Source organism: Mytilus californianus, unplaced genomic scaffold (assembly GCF_021869535.1).
Source record: "Mytilus californianus isolate M0D057914Y unplaced genomic scaffold, xbMytCali1.0.p SCAF_7, whole genome shotgun sequence".
In the NCBI taxonomy this organism is placed as follows: Eukaryota; Metazoa; Mollusca; class Bivalvia; order Mytilida; family Mytilidae; genus Mytilus; species Mytilus californianus.
The window spans coordinates 78,191,402-78,209,858 of record NW_026262723.1 but is presented as its reverse complement, the minus strand read 5'-3'; the positions used below and the strand labels follow the sequence as shown (position 1 = coordinate 78,209,858).

Sequence of the window (18,457 nt, the reverse complement as noted above, 5' to 3'; positions counted from 1 at the left end):
TCGTCCGTCGTCCGTCGTCCGTTAACTTTTACAAAAATCTTCTCCTCTGAAACTACTTGGCCAAATTTAACCAAACTTGGCCACAATCATCATTGGGGTATCTAGTTTAAAAAAATGTGTCCGGTGACCCGGCCAACCAACCAAGATGGCCACCATGGCTAAAAATAGAACATAGGGGTAAAATGTAGATTTTGGCTTAAACCAAAGCATTTAGAGCAAATCTGACATGGGGTAAATTTGTTAACCTGGTCAAGATCTATCTGCCCGGAAATTTTCAGATGAATCGGACAACCCGTTGTTGGGTTGCTGCCCCTGAATTGGTAATTTTAAGGAAATTTTGCCGTTTTTGGTTATTATCTTGAATATTATTATAGATAGAGATAAACTGTAAACAGCAATAATGTTCAGCAAAGTAAGATCTACAAATAAGTCAACTTGACCAAAATGGTCAGTTGACCTCTTAAGGAGTTATTGCCCTTTATAGTCAATTTTTAACCATTTTTCGTAAATTTTTGTAATCTTTTACAAAAATCTTCTTCTCTGAAACTACTAAGACAAATTTAACCAAACTTGTCCACAAAGTTCATTAGGGTATCTAGTTTAAAAAATGTGTCCGATGACCCTGCCTGCAAACCAAGATGGCCGACATGGCTAAAAAATAGTACATAGGGTAAAATGCAGTTTTTGGCTCATATCTCTGAAATCAAAGCATTTAGAGCAAATCTGACGAGGATAAAGTGGTCATTAGGGTAAGACCTACCTGCCCTGAAATTTTAAGACCAATCAAGCAACATGTTGTTGGGTTGCTGCCCCTGAATTGGTAATTTTAAGAGAATTTTGCAGCCTTGGTTATTATCTTGAATATTATTATAGATAGAGTTAACTGTAAACAGCAATAATGTACAGCAAAGTAAGATCTACAAATAAGTCAACAAGACCAAAATTGTCAATTGACCCCTTAAGAAGTAATTTCCCTTAATAGTCAATTTTTTACAATTTTCATAAATTTTGTAAATTTTTGTAAATTTTTACAAAATATTTTCCACTGTAACTACTGGGCCAAGTTCATTATAGATAGAGATAATTGTAAGCAGCAAGAATGTTCAGTAAAGTAAGATCTACAAACACATCACCATCACCAAAACACAATTTTGTCATGAATCCATCTGTGTCCTTTGTTTGATATGCACATAGACCAAGGTGAGGCGACACAGGCTGTTTAGAGCCTCTAGTTATCTTAGATATCATTATAATATCTAATATCTAATACTATTAATTATGATTTTAACCTTATTTTACATGATTTCCAAAGCATCAGTAAATACAGATGAGTGACACAGGCTCTTGAGAGCCTCTAGGTATATGAGGTGAAATATGTGCATTACACTAAAGTTCCGCTTGGACGATCAGCATTTCTCATTTCCATGGAAGTTATTTGGCCCTGCACCTTCAGTCATGGTTTATTGAACTTGAATGTTTCGTATATTTTACATGTTAAAGTATTGCCATTTTAATTTCAACGCTTGCTTTATATTATCAAATAAACAAAAAAGTTGAGACATATCCTTGTGTCAACAATTTATGTTATAGCCAGAATTATTTGATATGAAAATTATTTTTAGGTAACTTGCAAGCTCCATGTGGTTATGACAAATTCAGTTTTTCGTGGAGATCAAGAAAAGGTACACGATTCCATCAGAGTCGAGGGAAACATTATGCAGAACAAGGATATGCCGAGGGTGATGTCCTTGGATTTATGATTCATCTGCCAGAACCACATGCAGTAAAGAAATTAATACCTGATACATTCAAAGACAGAGTAAGTACTCTTTTCCTCTACTCACAAAAGTCTTTTGATGCATAAAAGTGCTGCGAAGTTTTAATACAGTATCCCTTGAGTTTATTTAGAAATTGATACGCAAAAGTCCAAAGCTTTCATTTTTTAATATTTAACTTTGTGTGATGAGCTGTTTAGCATATGCTGTTGATTCATTTATTTTTGTAGATACCAATTTTCATAGTGGAGGAACAATTGTGTTTTTGTGAATATTTGATTTTGTGGTGTTGCCAAAGTTTGCATATTAGCCTATAGAAAATGTGTACATAAATGAACATTTAAATTTGTAGTTCACTGATACCCACAAAATCCACATAAATTGGTATCACACAAAAATAAAGAATTCATAGTACTTCAGTCTTAATATTGTAGAAAAGTTTTTATGCTCATTGAAGAAAGTGACGTCGACTCATGGTTTATTAGAATACCACTGTGTGTCTGACTGTCCTTTCATCTATTTGTCTTTCTAACTGTCTGTATATAGTGTACAGGATTAATCTGCCTTCCTTCTCTTGGATATGGATGTACATGGTATATAATATAAAGTCTTTCAACAGTTTCATGTGCACAACTTATTATTAAAAAAATTTTAGCAGAAAGGCAGAAATAGAAAACAAAAACAAATTTTAGACTCTAAGCACTTTGTTTATTTAACAAGATACAAAAATACCTCTTAACAATATAAAAATGTGAGTAAACAGTGGAAGAACTTATCTCTGACAAAAAGCTGCATACAGGACGGCAAGTTGTGTTCTGATGTAAGTACTGTTGGATTTGAGCCACTAGAAAATACTACATGTGTAGTCCAGTAATGATTTGATGAGAGCCCACAAAACCTTGTAAACACTAATCTCATATACAACAGGACTTATATAAAGTTTTCATGAAAATTTTTGTTTGACCATATTTTGTCATGCTAAATAAAAAAATTTAAAGGTTACCAATGACAAATTTTCCATCATTGCCTACATGTCTGAAAATTGCAAATATTTATAATTGAACTTAAAATGTTCAAACAAATCATTTGATGCTGATTGGTCAAAAGTAGGAAAGAAAGACTTATGATGGACCTCATCAATACTTAGACATAACATGTGGTACTTTCTCCAACAAGTATTAAGATTATCTCCTGTATAAAGGAACCAACAATTGTAGCTGATGGATAAATAGTGTATGAAAATTAATGATGTTTATCTAGCTAATACTATCTTTAACTGACAACAGTTGAATTCAAATTAAAATAAAAATTAATAAAAACAAATCAGTGGGTTAATGAATATTGCTTGACACACATGATTATAATAGACTAGTTATTAAAAAAAATTATTATTGTAGAATAATTGATTTTTTAAAAATATGTTATTAGTTTATTTTCATTAGTTTTCATAAATTTTTGAATGTCTGCCAGAATAAATTGTATCAATACAGTGTATTCCTTGAAATGTCTGATATAAAGACATACCTAAATGGAAAGAGAGGGCGAAATATATATATTTTTTATAAATAACATAAAAAAAATATTAAAAAACTGATATAGTGGTTTTCAGAGATAAGTCATGTTAAGTATATTACTTGTGACGAAAGTTGTCAACAAAATATTACAGTATGGTTTATCTTGATTGGTTATAATTCCCTTCTAATAAATCCTTTAAAAAATAAAAATAAAAACTTCTCAGTGAAACTCAAAATATATGATGTTGATGCTCTATTGTAAACATAAAAACCTGATCTACAGTGAAGAGACAAAGAATGTGTCATTTAAATAAAACACAAAAACTAATACTTTATAGTAAATTGATCAGTAAAACATGATTATTCAATATATTTTTCACATGTAAAGCACAGAATGCATGTATTAAAGAACTGTGCAATGTTATATATATATATATAGCTTATTGAAATTGCTATAGATGTGATATTGGCACTATTGATGGAATGGAAGAAATTATAACACATTTAATATGCAGGAGCTAATAACACTTGTTATTAAATTGTGCTGAATTTGTAAAAACAAACAAACACAATTAATTGACACTGTCTGAAGGGAGATAACTAAAGCAATATTGTGTAATAGTAAAAGGGAGATAACCATTGTTTGACTTGCATATTGTTTTTGTGTGTAGCTAAGTTTGTTGATACAAAACCTCATACAATATATATAGGAATGATGAGAGAAAAGTAAGTGTAGTTGTATTCCCTTATTACATTATTTTAGTAGATAGTAGTAGTTATTAACCTCTTTTTTACTTTTTGATCAGATTGATACTTTTGGTATCTCTAAATTTGTAGAGTTACCGCTTAAAGTAAATTGAACTGTTCTAAGGGAACTTAGGAGACATAGATTGTTTGTCAATTAGCATTTCTATACTTTCTATAATTCTTTTCAAGCAGTTATTGGCATGATTTATCCAAAGAACTGTGTTTAAAAAATCTCAAATCTTTCCAGACTGATTTGATCAGTTTCAGGAAAATAAGTCTTGTGTTTGAAAACAATACGATGTCTCAGTGTTGCACAACTGATTGCCACTTTGACAAACTTGTAGCACTACAAATGTCTTGTTTAAGAATTTAATAGTTCATTGCCTTATGTATTCAGAACAATAATAGTACATGTACATGTATTCAAATATATTTTGACTCATGAAAAGAACTTTGACTGACAAGAAGTACATTAAAAAAAGTATTTTTCCTTTCAGAATTTTACACCAGAGTGTAGAATTCATTAAATTCATAATAAGCACCACATTATTGCCATAAGTTTCAAGAATAAATATGGAATCAAAACTAATGGTTTGATTAAAAATCAAATTGTTGATTAAAATATTTTGGAAATAAGCTAAAGTAAAATTATTTATGGTAATACTATCATATGACATACAATTAAAAAAGTTTTTAGCAAGTGTTAAATCATTAAGTCTATTAAAGTGGAATACCACTACTATAAATAAAGAGTTCCATGGTAAAGTTTTCACACAATGTTTACAATAACAATTATCACATTTTAGTGTTAGATGAGAGATCTGTGGATGAACGATTCTTTCCTGCAGTCTTAGCACTGTTATTCTGAAATATATATAAAAAAAAGTTAATGAAAATATTGCATACAAAAATTTACAAATGCTTATCAGTAAGTGATTTTTTGTTGGATTTAATATTATCAATGGAGTTATGGCACAACTAGCCTTACCTGTTAACTTTGACTAAACCATGTAAACATTTATTGAAATATTTGAAATAGAGAGCATTTCAGATTTTATAATGAATCAAAAGCTAATCAATGTTCAGCAAAATTTACTTAAGCACCAACATTTTAATGAAGATAATATTAATAAACTTTGTTGTAAAAATAATAAAGTATTCACCTCTTTGCTGGGAGACTTTAGTTTACCAAGAGCTGGAAAAGAAGTTTATATCAGATTAAACTTATGAGAGGCCAACTTAGGGGGTATTTTCTACCTATTCATGAATAGATTACCTAAGATGTATTATGCAAATCTTTTTTTTTTCTTCAAGTTTTTTATTTGAGCATCATTGATGAGTCTTTTGTAAACAAAACATGTGTCTGGCGTACAAATTTTAATCCTGGTATCTATGATAAGTTTATCATGCTTATTATATGAATTTCCTGTATATTTCTTTTTTTGTTTGAAAATCATTTAAATAATAATTTAATTGCTTCCACCTGAAATGTTTCATTTAAATGTAATTTGATATACATGATATATAAGTGAATTGCTTGAAAAGGTCATTGTTGAAAGTCAACCTTTATGAAGGTTGTCTTTTTGCTCTTGAATTTGATACCTAAATCTGTAATTTCACATTGCACGATTAACATGTCCTTTTTGTTATTGCTGGTTATGACATAAAACTGTTAAGAATTATACATGTACATGTAGTCATATCTTTACTGTTAATTACAAATGTTTTGACAAATATACATGATATAGTCTGATCTTAAAATGTGCTATATTATTTAAAAATTCCAATTATTGCTTTTTATTATTTTGTTTTTCTCTAAATACTTTTCCTTTCTTTTTTTTCTTTTTTTTATCTCAAATAAGAAGCTGTAAACTGTTAGACTTTATTTATCCTTAAAATATTGTGTTCTCATATGGAAGTAATAAACTCTTTAAAATATTGTGTTCTCATATGGTAGTGATAAACTCTTTAAAATATTGTGTTCTCATATGGTAGTGATAAGTCCAAATCTAACTAACATACAGATTCTTAACTGGAAACACAAAATTAAACTGAGTGTACCTTTTGCAAGATCTTCATGACTAGTTAATAATGGTGTAGACTTGGCTTTTTCTTTCCTTTCTTCTACACCTAAAAATAGACATTACACTTGAACATTTGGATATGGTACAACTTTGAGGGTGGAGTTAGTGAACAGTATTTCTTAGTTGATAGTTTCCACATTTTTATATCTTGGTCATCATCTCCTTCTAATTCAACTTTCAATCAAAGTAATATCAAACATGTCAAATGGGATATTATTTAAGATGGTGCTACTTGAAAATGTATTCATTTACCTTGTAGTTATACATGTACATGTAGTATCAATATAAATCAGTCACTATCATCTTAAGGGGACTATTTTGTTTTAATAAATTACTTTACTGATCCCAAATTTGACAAGAAAAAGAAGAAACTATGCAAATATTTAAGAAAATACCCAACCCATTCTGGTTTATATTGATCGCCATTACTTTAGCATAGGAATATTAAGACATCCAACTTACTAAGTTGACTGGTCCGTACTCGTGGGGCAGGAGGTGGTGTTGCTGGTTTCTTTTCTTGTTTTACAGCATTTTTCTTCACAGTTGGATCAATGTGCATAAATATATTTCCTCCAGAGAACACTTCCGGTGGTACCTCTTGTTTAGATATATCTATTATATTTCCATCACTATGATCAGAAGTCACTATAGTTGGAGTTTCTTCCCGTTTTTTCTCAGTTAAGTCCTTGTCCTTAGGAATTTTATCTTTTTTGTGTTTACTTTTTTCAGCAGATTCAGACTGTTTTTCTGTTTTATTTTTATTCCTTTCTGAAGAATCAGTTTTCTCTTTTTTTCTGTCTTTTGAATCACTTGTATCACTTTTAACACTAACTTTGTCTGAATATACAAGTTCAAGGTCATCTGGCACAGCTAAAGATGAGTTATTTGAACTGTCATTAAAAAGCTGTAAAAGAAGTAATATATTTAATTTATTTATAAATTGTCTGAAATCAAAATATTTTGGGGCTTGCTATGCTTTATTTATACTTGTCAATTGTTAATGGCCTGTTGAATGAAGTCCATAGTTGTTAAAACTTTTGTTGTGGTGTTTCAGTCATATTGATGTTTACCACTAATCTTTTTATAAATCAAAATGAACTAGCTCACACCCTGTATATGCCTTATATATGAAAATTGTGGTACAAAGTTGAGTTGTCCATTTTGAAATATGTGTTAGCAGTTCCTTTCGTTAGGTGGAGTAATTGTTAGCTTTGAAATGTTTTCATAAAAAAAAATCTGGCAAAAATTGTTTCTAGTTTGTTTTCTCAATGTTTTTTTAAATGAACTATCATGTAGGTAAAAATTTGATTAATGTATAAAAATCTTTATAATTTTATATTGATGTAATGTCTTTGTCAGACGTCTGAAATGAAATACATAGTAATAAAAAAGGAATAAACATATAAAAAGATCAAATGTACATGTACATGCATATAATTAGGTATACTGTCAAATGCATTTAACAATAAATTCATACATGTAAAACTAAGGAATACATGAATAACTTTGTTGTAGTTATTATGTTGAATCAGCAGTTTAAATTTCAGTTTGAAAAAAGAGGTCAAGTTTTGATCTTTTACATAAAACTAGATAGAAACTTGTCAATTAAATCCCTAGTTTCTATTTTCTAAATGTTTCTGTGACTATTCTTTCTCGTGATATGCTTTTAAATACAATCTTATTGATATCTTTAGTTCTGATGTAATTTTTGATTTCCACACAGTTTTTAAATATATCAGTTGAATCAAATTTGTATAGTAGAAATTGAATTCTTTAAAACACCAAAAAACTATCTATTTTCAAATGCATCTTTATAAAAATAAGAAGTTGTTAGCAAAAATTTGTTCATCTGGACTATATATCTATTCTCAAATGTATATTTGTACATATAGAATATGCATCTATTTTCAAATACATGTTTGTATATCTGGAATATATATATATATATATGTTTTATGAAATGAATATCTAAAATATATTTTTTTTTAATATATTGTCTTTGTCAATACTTATGATAGATACAGTACCAAACTCATCTGCAAGTAAGCAAGTTCTATCATTAAGTTGGCAATGTGAAAAAATAATTCAAGAGTCTCATCATTTATATAAAAAAAAACTGGGAAAGGTCCTAAAAGCGAACCTTGAAAGACTCTATGCAATGAAGACAATTTTTTGTTTTTAAAATTTAAAAAAAAATCTCATCAGATTGTTTGGAATTTTTAAGTTACTATTATTTGAGTAACTTGCCAAATCTGTTTTCACGAAAAAAAACTTTTGTATTTTCATTGTGCAGTTTGTAAATGAGAACTTGACACAAACTGGGTAAAACAATTATAAAACATATCCTTTTATTGAATTAATCTTGACGTGATATATAAAAACTGTGAAAACCAATGGCCCAATCCCATCAGCTATTCATTATAAATGCATGTAGTTACTTTTCAACAGATTTTTCCTTCATTTATTTTGAAAAAAAAAATCCTTATAATGAAGTAATTTTTTGCACAGATACATAGTTATATATTATAAAGCCAGTGTATGTGAATTTTTCACTCATGATTAAGCATCCCTGTAGTTGTGAAAAATATACATACAATATCTGGATTTGTCTCTCTTGCTCGTTTTCTTCTTACAGCAGCTGATGATCTGTTTCTGTTCTTTGGAGGTGGAGCTCTTTTGTGCTATTTGGAGGGAAGATTTATTCATTTTCAAATGCATAGGGATATTGTAAAATGTTTAAATAGATGTTAACTTATTTAGCATGAAGTTTTACATGACCTTTTGAAGAATTATAATAGAACAATGACGTCTTATCTCGAAAGGAGTGGTCCTTTAAGGAATGTTAAACTATTTGTTGCTAAAGATGTATTTGAAGTCTGGGTGACAAAAATTGGAAGCATATGTATGAAAATCTTTTAAGGTCTATGTAAGACCAAAAAAATAATATGTCCATATCCAGCTGGAATCATTTGTTGTTACAAGAATAGCAATGTTGTATGCATCATATAGAAAATTGTGTGTTTGCAAAATGGATTAACTATTTTTCCCTAAATGAAAGTTATAAATGTATTTCTTATCTGAATCCCAAATTTATAACAAATGAAATAACATCTCAGAAATAGTACATACAGATCTTAATACTGAAGTGTCTCGGACTATGACACCAAACTCATCATTCTCATCTACATCAGCAATAACTACATCTGGGTTCTCTGGCTGTTTGTATCCCCTGTAAGTAAAAAGAGACAGGTCTCAATCAACTCCTTTATTTCAGATAGTTTGTCAAAGGATTTAAAGAAAAGCAATTACCTTTAAGCTCAGTTTTACTATCAAAGTTAACTTGGTTAAAGATTTCTTTGACCAGGTAAACTTGGTCCAAGTCATCTGTTGTCACTATCAAAGTTTTATATCAAAAACTTGGCTTAACTTGGTGTAAGTCATCGGTTGCCACTATCAAAGTTTTTCATCAAAAACTTAGTCAAAGAAAAAACTGCACTGTGATTGGTTAATTCCCTTCCAAGTCCATCCAAGTTTCAAGAAAAATAGAATAAGATTCTTTTCCATCTAAGTCTGTCAAAGTTTTATTTGAAGGTTGTCACTATAAACAAATTCATCAAAAACTTTGACTAAAACAACTTGTACAAGAAAACTTTAATAGTGACAACAGGTCTTAACTTATTTTTTAATTAGAAATGTCTTATTTTATCAAAACCAATTGCTCTAACTTTAGATGAAAAAATACATGTACAAAGTTAATACTGAATTGGTTGCAGTCAGATCACTTTTGTGGAAAATATTTTTATCAGGTATGCTCAGAACCAAAGTTAAAGGAGCCAAAAAAATAATGTATAAATACAGAGGGAATGATACAATATAAAAATGACTTAGAATAGACAAAAACAAGGAAGGTCAGCTTTGACTAATTTATAAAATTTTCAAAATTTATATCAACTGAGGATTTATCAAAATGTAAGAAATTGAAAATTAGCCAGTGCCAAAGCACTATTAAAATACTGGGCAAATGATACATTTGAAGACTTTAAAAATGTTCAGTGGTAGTCAGTTAAATTTCATTTACTGTACTAATCAATTGTTTTGAAGGGGAAAAAAAGTACTGTAAATTCAGAATTTGTTGCGAGGTTTATAATTTGGCAAGTAATGCAACAGGGTGAGTATTGCAATAATAAGAACTTGCATTTATATATCTGATACATATATCTTTTTGCAGATTTTCCTTAAATTGCAATAATTAATCTGCCATCTTTTTCATTCTTCAAAAATCGGAATGATAAATGCACATAATAATTTCTGAATTTAAAGTAACTACCTGTATCCTAGAAATACAGTATTTGAAGAAACTTTATTCTCTTCATTCAGTGAAAGCATGTAATGCAGTTATATGCAAGGGTGATATTACAAACCTCACAGGGACTTCTCAGAGTTGTCCTGATACACAGATTTTAAATGTCTTAGATATATATTGTAAGTTAGAGCCTGTATTATTCTTGTAATTACCCTAAATCATCATCAGGAGTTGTCTCCCTTTCTGCCCTGGTAATTTCCTTTGAGACAGTTGCATTTTGATTCTCATCCTCTGGTGTCTTTGAAAGCCTAGAAGGACTTTTACCCTTTAAAATATAAAAACAAACTTTATATATTTAATGTTTACTTGACTTCGTTGTTTCAGTAACATATTTTAGGCATGAAAATATATAAAAGACTCCTTTTAATTGCCCCTGATCTTTCTAAATAAGTGTGATGGTAGAAATCTTTTAATAAATTAATACCACCATATTTTCTAAATTATGTAATAGATTTAACTAGTGTATGTTTTATTTAGTTGTACATGTATATGTTTTTAAATACCTCAAGTGACGTAGTAACTTGTGCATAAATTTTGAAATCAAACAGTTGTCTATTTCATAATATTGTTGCTACAGTCTTTGTAATACTTAAAATATTTCTTTAAGTACGGTAAGTGAACTCTGAACAATGTTTTCTTCAACAGTGTTGTTCAGAGTTCACTATCAGGATGTTGACCTCTGATTCTATTTTAGTTAATTTCTCTGCTTTATGTTTTGATTTGATGAGATGAAGTTTTATAAATAAATATTGGAAACAAATCTTGAATTTTATATTTGTTTATATCTGTAGATCACACCCTTCATGCTCTTAGGAAATTAGTGATTTGTAACAACTTATGATAGATCAGCTGGAAGGGTTTAGTGATATGACATGTTAGGAGAAATCTATAATTATATCCTAATTGTCATTATTTTGAATCAGATGAACCACACAGGTTATATATTGGGAACAATTTGATGCTGTGCCAATCTGCCAGAATGATTGAGGACTGGTGATCACTGATCATACTTTTCAGTAAGACGAGGGGCTATTCCTGTGGTACTCAGTGTCAATAATTGTGCATTCAGGAAAAATCTTCCGATGTCAAAAGAAATGTGACCTGCTACAAAATGTTACACATAATTCAATAAACTTAAAAAATTTATTGGCTATGCACAACATTTTCTAATTAGGTCAAAATTTGTGGCATTGTCAATCTGGAAGATTTGCAGATCCTGCAATATTAACATTAATATAGATTCTTTTATTTAAGTAAACAAAAATACAAATATGTTGATAAAGTTTCCATAGCAATAATAATATAAACAGATGTAAACACACACCCAATGTAGATTGCCAAGAATTTTCCCTTTTAGTCTGCTATCATCATCAGTACTTTGATCCTTAGGTATCTAATGTGTTTTATGTTTTATTATCTGTAGGATTATTTAGATTGGATGTTTATATGTATAAGCTGTCGTATGTAAATAGTAGATCATCTTTGAAGAGAGTGGGCATCATTGATAAATCAGACTAAGCAGCTGTCAGTTTGTTATGTCATTGTGACTGAAGGTCATAGCTGTTTGTAAATTCTTTTGATTTTGAAAAAAAATGAATTTCTTTTATAAGCATATGCTTACATGTGTTGTTTACAATTATGGATTTATATTTATAAATTACGTAACTCATTGCAATTTAAAAAAACTGGCAAATTTTATTGACTTTTCTTTGAATTTCTTATTAAATACACTCAATGGTGTGATTAACTTAAATTTTAATTTTTACGGTGTTGTTTAATCACCTTGTCCTATAACACATGTGGCATACATAATGCCTTGATTATCATATTCCATAGACTTGATTTGTTATAAATTGGACTATAATAATGTGGGTTATACCTGTTCCGGACCGTATGAGTATTTGGACCATACGTGTATGGTCATGACCATATCAGTATATTCTCTTTTAGTCATTAATGGGCGGACCATATGAGTATTGAGACCATGTAGGTATTTTTCAAATAAATTCTAACTTCCTCTGCAGGAGCACACAGCTCGTTCTCCAAATCAAAATTGGCACAAATTACTAACAGAAATCCTTAATTTTGACATATTGTCTGTATTTTAGTGTATCTGTTTTTCTGCCTTCTCTAAAAGAGTCAATTTAAAGCACCTGTATCATATCTACCTTCTCGTCCGTAAGTGAAACCTCAGGCTTTTTTTTTTATTTCTTCTAATTTCAGCTCATTTTCACTTAAATGTTGTGTTTTTGTTCCTATTTATAGGATCTTATAGTTACAGTAAGAAATACATGCTGCCTCTCTAATCTTATTTTCCAAATAAGAATAGAGGGACAACCAGTATCAGCTACTGTTATTGTAAGATCGTATTAATAGGAGCAAAAACACACTAAATCACTAAAATAATTTGAAATATTTAAGAAATTTGAATTAACTAAAAACAAATTTATACACTAAAATAATAATTAAAAAAGAAGGTTCAATGCCCCATGTGCCTGTCTGTAACACAGTTCACTTATTGTTTAACGGTTCATTAGATATTTCTTGAAGTTATATACATTTTATATTTCAAAGTTGACATATTATGTTTCATAGAGTAAATGTTTGGTAGAGTACTTTTACTATAATTTTAACATGGAGTAAAATTTACTCTATTTCATTAATCATGTAATGTCAGAGTACCCAAATTGCACCCACTTAGCAAAAATAGCAGCGGAAATCTTACACAAGTTTTCTTAGAGAGTAAACAATTTGTATTTTAATGATTTGATGTTATGCAAGTCTTCCAACATTGCTAAAAAATTTTAAATATGCACAAAACATCACAGGATATACCTACAGATGAAGTCATCACTGGAAAAAGTAAATCTACGGAAATGTAGCCATGCGACGTCCACAAAAAGTCAACTTTTAAAAAATAAGCAATTAAAATATGTTACATACATCCAAAAATGAATGATAAGCATGGGCTTTTGTCAAATTGTTCTAAATAATTGGAGAAATAAAACAAAACATCAGTTATTACATTTTTACGGTTGTGAATTTAAGTATGGATGCAATTTGGGTACTCTTCAATTACAGAATCATTGGTCATTTGGAGGTCAGTTCAAACCCATTTTTCTATGATTCAATTTGGATTCAAAATCAAATTGGTGGAACTATATAGTAAATAAGGATACATCTACAAAATAAACACAGAATGGAAACTTTTGTCTGGATCATAAATAAACGTAGATGAAAATAATTCTGTCAAAATAGATGCAATTTGGGTACCCTAACGTTATATGTAACAATAAATTAACATATGGATAGATGATTCAAAATTTCATTTTAAAAAACTCTTGATTTGTGACGCCTGGAAGGGTCATACTTATGCAATACACAGTAAAATTAACTTTTCAACATTCATCGTATTAATTACCCGGACCATACGCGTATGGTCTGACCATATGAGTATATACCCATATGGTCATGACCATACGCATATGGTCCAAATACTCACATGGTCTGGAACATACCCACCATTTCATACACATGCCTAGGTTAGTATATTCTGAAGACTAAATGTGAATGTGAGAGGACTATTTGGACTATTTCTACAATTTCATAAATATTGCAAATATAAAATTAAGGTTGCCAATGAGACAACTATCCACCAAAGTTCAAAGCAATTATATGCAACCATAAGGCCAAGATTATTATATTCTGAAAACTTCACATGAAGGAGATGGGTCTATAATTAGGGTTGTGCCTACCATGCCATATACAATTCCCTGGTTCTCCAAAGCTTTGAAAGCATTACTTTCTGGTCGTTTCTTCACATGTCTTATTGGGCCAGGGGATGGTTGGGTTGGTATTACTCCTTCAAACGCTTTGATCTTTGATCTTATTGATGTTATTTCCTTTTCTTCCTTTTCTGATCTGTCAAATATATATTGTACATTATGTTTTCAACTTTTATATACTATGGTGTTACATAACTTCAAAGGAATGAAATATAAAACAGTTGTTTTAAGAATATCTTACATGCATACTAAATAATATTTTGATAATAAGAGGACAAAAGTTGAGATATAAGAGCATGTGAAAATTTTATACAGTTAAGCTTTAAGAGGATGTAATTAACCAGCAAATATATGGTTAATAAAAAAAATGTACTTGTATTAAATTTATTATTTGATAGCAAAACAAAGGACTTTGACTTATCTTATTTATATCCTGACTATTAAAAATCAATCAATTTTCTTGCATTAGAATTTTATACAGTGAGGTGTGGATTTTCATTTTTTTAAATTTATACTAGTTATTCATGATTTACTTGCTGTGTTAAAAATACCCAATAGAAATAAGCAAGGCATTTAGAATTACTACAGTTTGTATAAGCTGAACTTATGAGTTACAGATTGACTGTGCACAAAGTCCTCAACCTATTCTTGGAATGTTATATCTAGTTACTTACTAATCCTTCTCTGGTTTTCGGTGGGTTTGTGTTGCTCGATCTCTAGTTTTCTGTATTGTGTTTTGTGTACTATTGTTTCTGTGTTGTGTTAAGTGTACTGTTGTTTATCCTTTTGTCGTTTTTAGCCATGGCATTGTCAGTTTGTTTTGGACTTGTGAGTCTGAATATCCCTTTGGTATCTTTCGTCTCTCTTTTAGAGAGAGCATAACCAATCACTAAATGCTGTAACCACTTTTTGGCATATCTTGTGGCTATTATCCTATTTACCTTCTGACACCTTACTAATGTGATTATAGCAATCAACATCTACACATGTAAAATCCATGTAAAATCCAGATGGTAAAATTACTTCTTATCAATGGTCAGTTACTACATCACCAGTTTTAAAGTTCATGTTGAGAACAAGTTGTATAGTAAGGGGCTCAAAAACAGGGTGAACTTTACCTTGTTACTATTGTTTTAATGAACCAATGCTTGGTATTTGTACTAGCCACTAATCTAGAACTGGAAATACAGTCAAACCTGTATATAAAGGTCATCCTCAGGACCAGAGAAAATTGACTTTAAAAGAAGGGTGAACTTTGAACTGACCTTTGAGATTCAAAATACATAAGTATAACTACAGTGGGAAGAGAAAAAGGTGACCTGACAAGACAGGTTACACTATATAGAGGTGATCTTTATCAGGTTTGACTGTAGTTTTACACCAGGTAATGAATACCTACAGAGCTACTTAAGCTCACAAATGTGTAGAAAATTGTCCTGATGAAGCATGTCCACACATCAATTTAAAACCTTAAAATCCTACTAAGTACTGTCATTTCAGGAAAGTTTTTGTTTTTACTGTTATGTATCCATCTTTTGATATCAAGGATAAAGTTCTAAAAATCTAGTGGAATGATTTCCTGTATCATTATTTACAAGCAAAAGGTTGATATCTAAGATAAAGATTAAATCTATTTGAATGATTTCCTGTATCAGTAATAACAAGCAACTTTAATTTTCAATAAGGTTTTCGTTTTCTTAGTAGTCACCAGCCTATTTTGAGAAGTAATGCTTTGGAGATTTTCAGTATGTACATGACTCAATAGTTACAGGTAGATATTTTTAGCCAAACAAGAAAAAATGCTGTCATTGCCCAAGCATAAACATGTATGTCTAAAACAATGAAGACTATTATGTATGATAAATGTGTGTGAGGTCATTGTTATGTGTTAGGTACATGTATAAACTTCCTCTTCTACTTCACATATTTATAAATTGTACCAACCACTTAGGTTAAGACACAGATATGCATACATTTTTGGTGAAATCTCTTTCTTTGATAAATTTAATCATATGATATAACAACACCTACACATTTTGAATAAAGGAAATGACAGTTTACTGAAAGACAGTTTAATGAAACCCTATTCTTATACACTCTAATAGAGGTAGATTTAGAGAGGTCTGTCTCTCTTTCATGTACCGGTATGTTTTTTTCCACTTTCAAAGATACAAAGAGTATAAACTCCCCCCTTCCTTCAAATTTCTAAACAATTTAAGGAATTTGTGAAATACATTACAGATAGAAATCAATTGCATAAAACATTCTCTAAATATTTGACAATGATGCAAACAAGATATGCTGGTAAATAGATAAACCAGATTGGAAGACAAGCCCTGGTTAGATTAAGCGTGTTACATGTTATTTCCAGACAACCTACCCCTGATTTTCAGTATGAATTTTCTCCTCATCTTTTAGAAGTTCATCTCCGGAATCTTTTCCAGAATCCACTTGTTTATCATTTCTAGTCTTCACTTCTTCTGATTGTGAAGTTTGTCTTTTTTTACGACAACAACATTGGAATATAGCAACTAATATTGACATACTAAATAAGACAGTTAAAGTCCCTGCTATAGGTAGAACCATACTAAATGATGACTTATTACCCTCTGATTCCTGAGTCAATGCTTCGGCAAGACTCACATCTTCACTATCACTATTTTTATATTCTCTAACATTTCCTGAATATTTGTGTGTACCGGTTGTAATGTACTTTACTTCCTGAGGCTGTAGTACATAATGTACATCTGTTGGTTTAAATATAACATTGCTGGCAGGATCCTTGATATTAAATTGCAGTTTTAACTTATTATGTATATTTATGTCTTCTTTGATGTGCTTTCTTTTGTTGAATTTGATATCCACATGGGAATATGATCTCTTTTCATATGGAAATGACCATGTCGTCGATGATATATAAATAAATATTAAAAAATAAAGACGTCCTAAAAATGAATACAACTTCATTTTCTATTGAGCAGGAAATAAATAAATCCAGAGGTGCAAATTCATTGTGAACTGTTATACACAATTTCTATCATAGTGTTAAACATCCTTGTGTATGTGTGTACAAGTGCAATCACCCTGCAGGTACTCTTTGTACATAGATCAATTATAAAAGTTTGAAAGGAACAACAAGGTAATTAGTAATCCTAGTGTGTATACATAAGTACTTAGTTTACATTCCTTGTGTTATAATCTGACCAGCTGATCTCCATCACTCTATACTAAGAAGATCATCAAATAAAACACAGTCTATTGTAATTACCAGGTCATGGGAATCTCACTATTATAAAAAAAGAAAACACTTGATCAATAAAGAGTCAATTGATGCATTTAAATAAAAATTTCTAACCTGAAGTTTAGTTGGGAATTCCCTTTAATCAGCAAATATCCAGGAAATAAAAAAATCCAGAAATATGAATTTGAGACATAAACATTGGAGAGAGATGTAATTGAATCCTTTGTGACATGAAAGATTTGATTGTTGAAAGATCAATACTGCACCAAGTAAAATTATAATGTCTCTCGATTAGTCATCTGTGCCATGTAGAAAAGTGGTAGAAATATTTCCCTGAGTCACATTCCACATACCCCTATAATACAATCTTAAGATAAACAATATTTGTTTTTACTTCTTACTGAGTTATAAAATATGCATTAGTTTTGACATTGATAACACAAAGAATTGACATATTTTCTTCACTCAGAAATGATAGAGGCTAATATTTTCTCCTTTAACGGTGGTATTTTGAATGATATTTTGTACAAAAATTATTTTGAATTGAATAAATGTACATAATGACGTTGGTTTGTATCAAGAACTAAATCTATTGTGTAAACTAAAGTGTTCTTTTAACAAGTAAATCATAAAATCCAACAATTTAAAACTGCATTTAAATACTATCTTTTAAAGTTAAAATCTCATTGAGAAAGTTCTTTTTGAAGTATTTACAGCTATGCAATAACTTGTTAATAGTTTGGTTATAGCATTTCACATGATTTTGATGACAGGTAAAAACATACCTGAGCTACAGGTAACATGGATTGATTCCCATATGGTTTATGAATAATTCAGACCATAACATTGTAGATGTGTTTATTTTTACACTTTATCAATAATCATTCAATCATGTTATTCCATTCTTGATAGCTCCCAACAGTCATAACAGCTTGGCCCAGTGAGAAT

The 18,457-nt window shown here is 30.0% G+C and overlaps 2 protein-coding genes across 25 annotated transcripts in view; one reads left to right on the top strand and one right to left on the bottom strand.

The window, feature by feature from the left end:
- LOC127709037 (set1/Ash2 histone methyltransferase complex subunit ASH2-like) overlaps positions 1-18,457 on the top strand; it is an 85,882-nt gene that overhangs the window by 36,586 nt on the left and 30,839 nt on the right. For all 24 annotated transcript variants that reach the window (XM_052214330.1, XM_052214336.1, XM_052214356.1 and 21 more), the window contains one exon: positions 1,623-1,819. In XM_052214330.1, coding sequence (XP_052070290.1) covers positions 1,623-1,819 — 197 coding nt within the window. The remainder of the gene's footprint in view (positions 1-1,622; positions 1,820-18,457) is intronic.
- Positions 2,462-17,953, bottom strand: LOC127709038 (uncharacterized). The gene is made up of 9 exons (XM_052214357.1): positions 16,649-17,953; positions 14,239-14,404; positions 10,636-10,748; positions 9,250-9,349; positions 8,715-8,801; positions 6,583-7,024; positions 6,098-6,166; positions 5,200-5,231; positions 2,462-4,900 (listed from the first exon to the last, which is right to left on the bottom strand). The coding sequence occupies exons 1-9, from the start codon at positions 17,233-17,235 to the stop codon at positions 4,832-4,834; spliced, it is 1,665 nt and encodes a 554-aa protein (XP_052070317.1). The 5' UTR covers positions 17,236-17,953; the 3' UTR covers positions 2,462-4,831.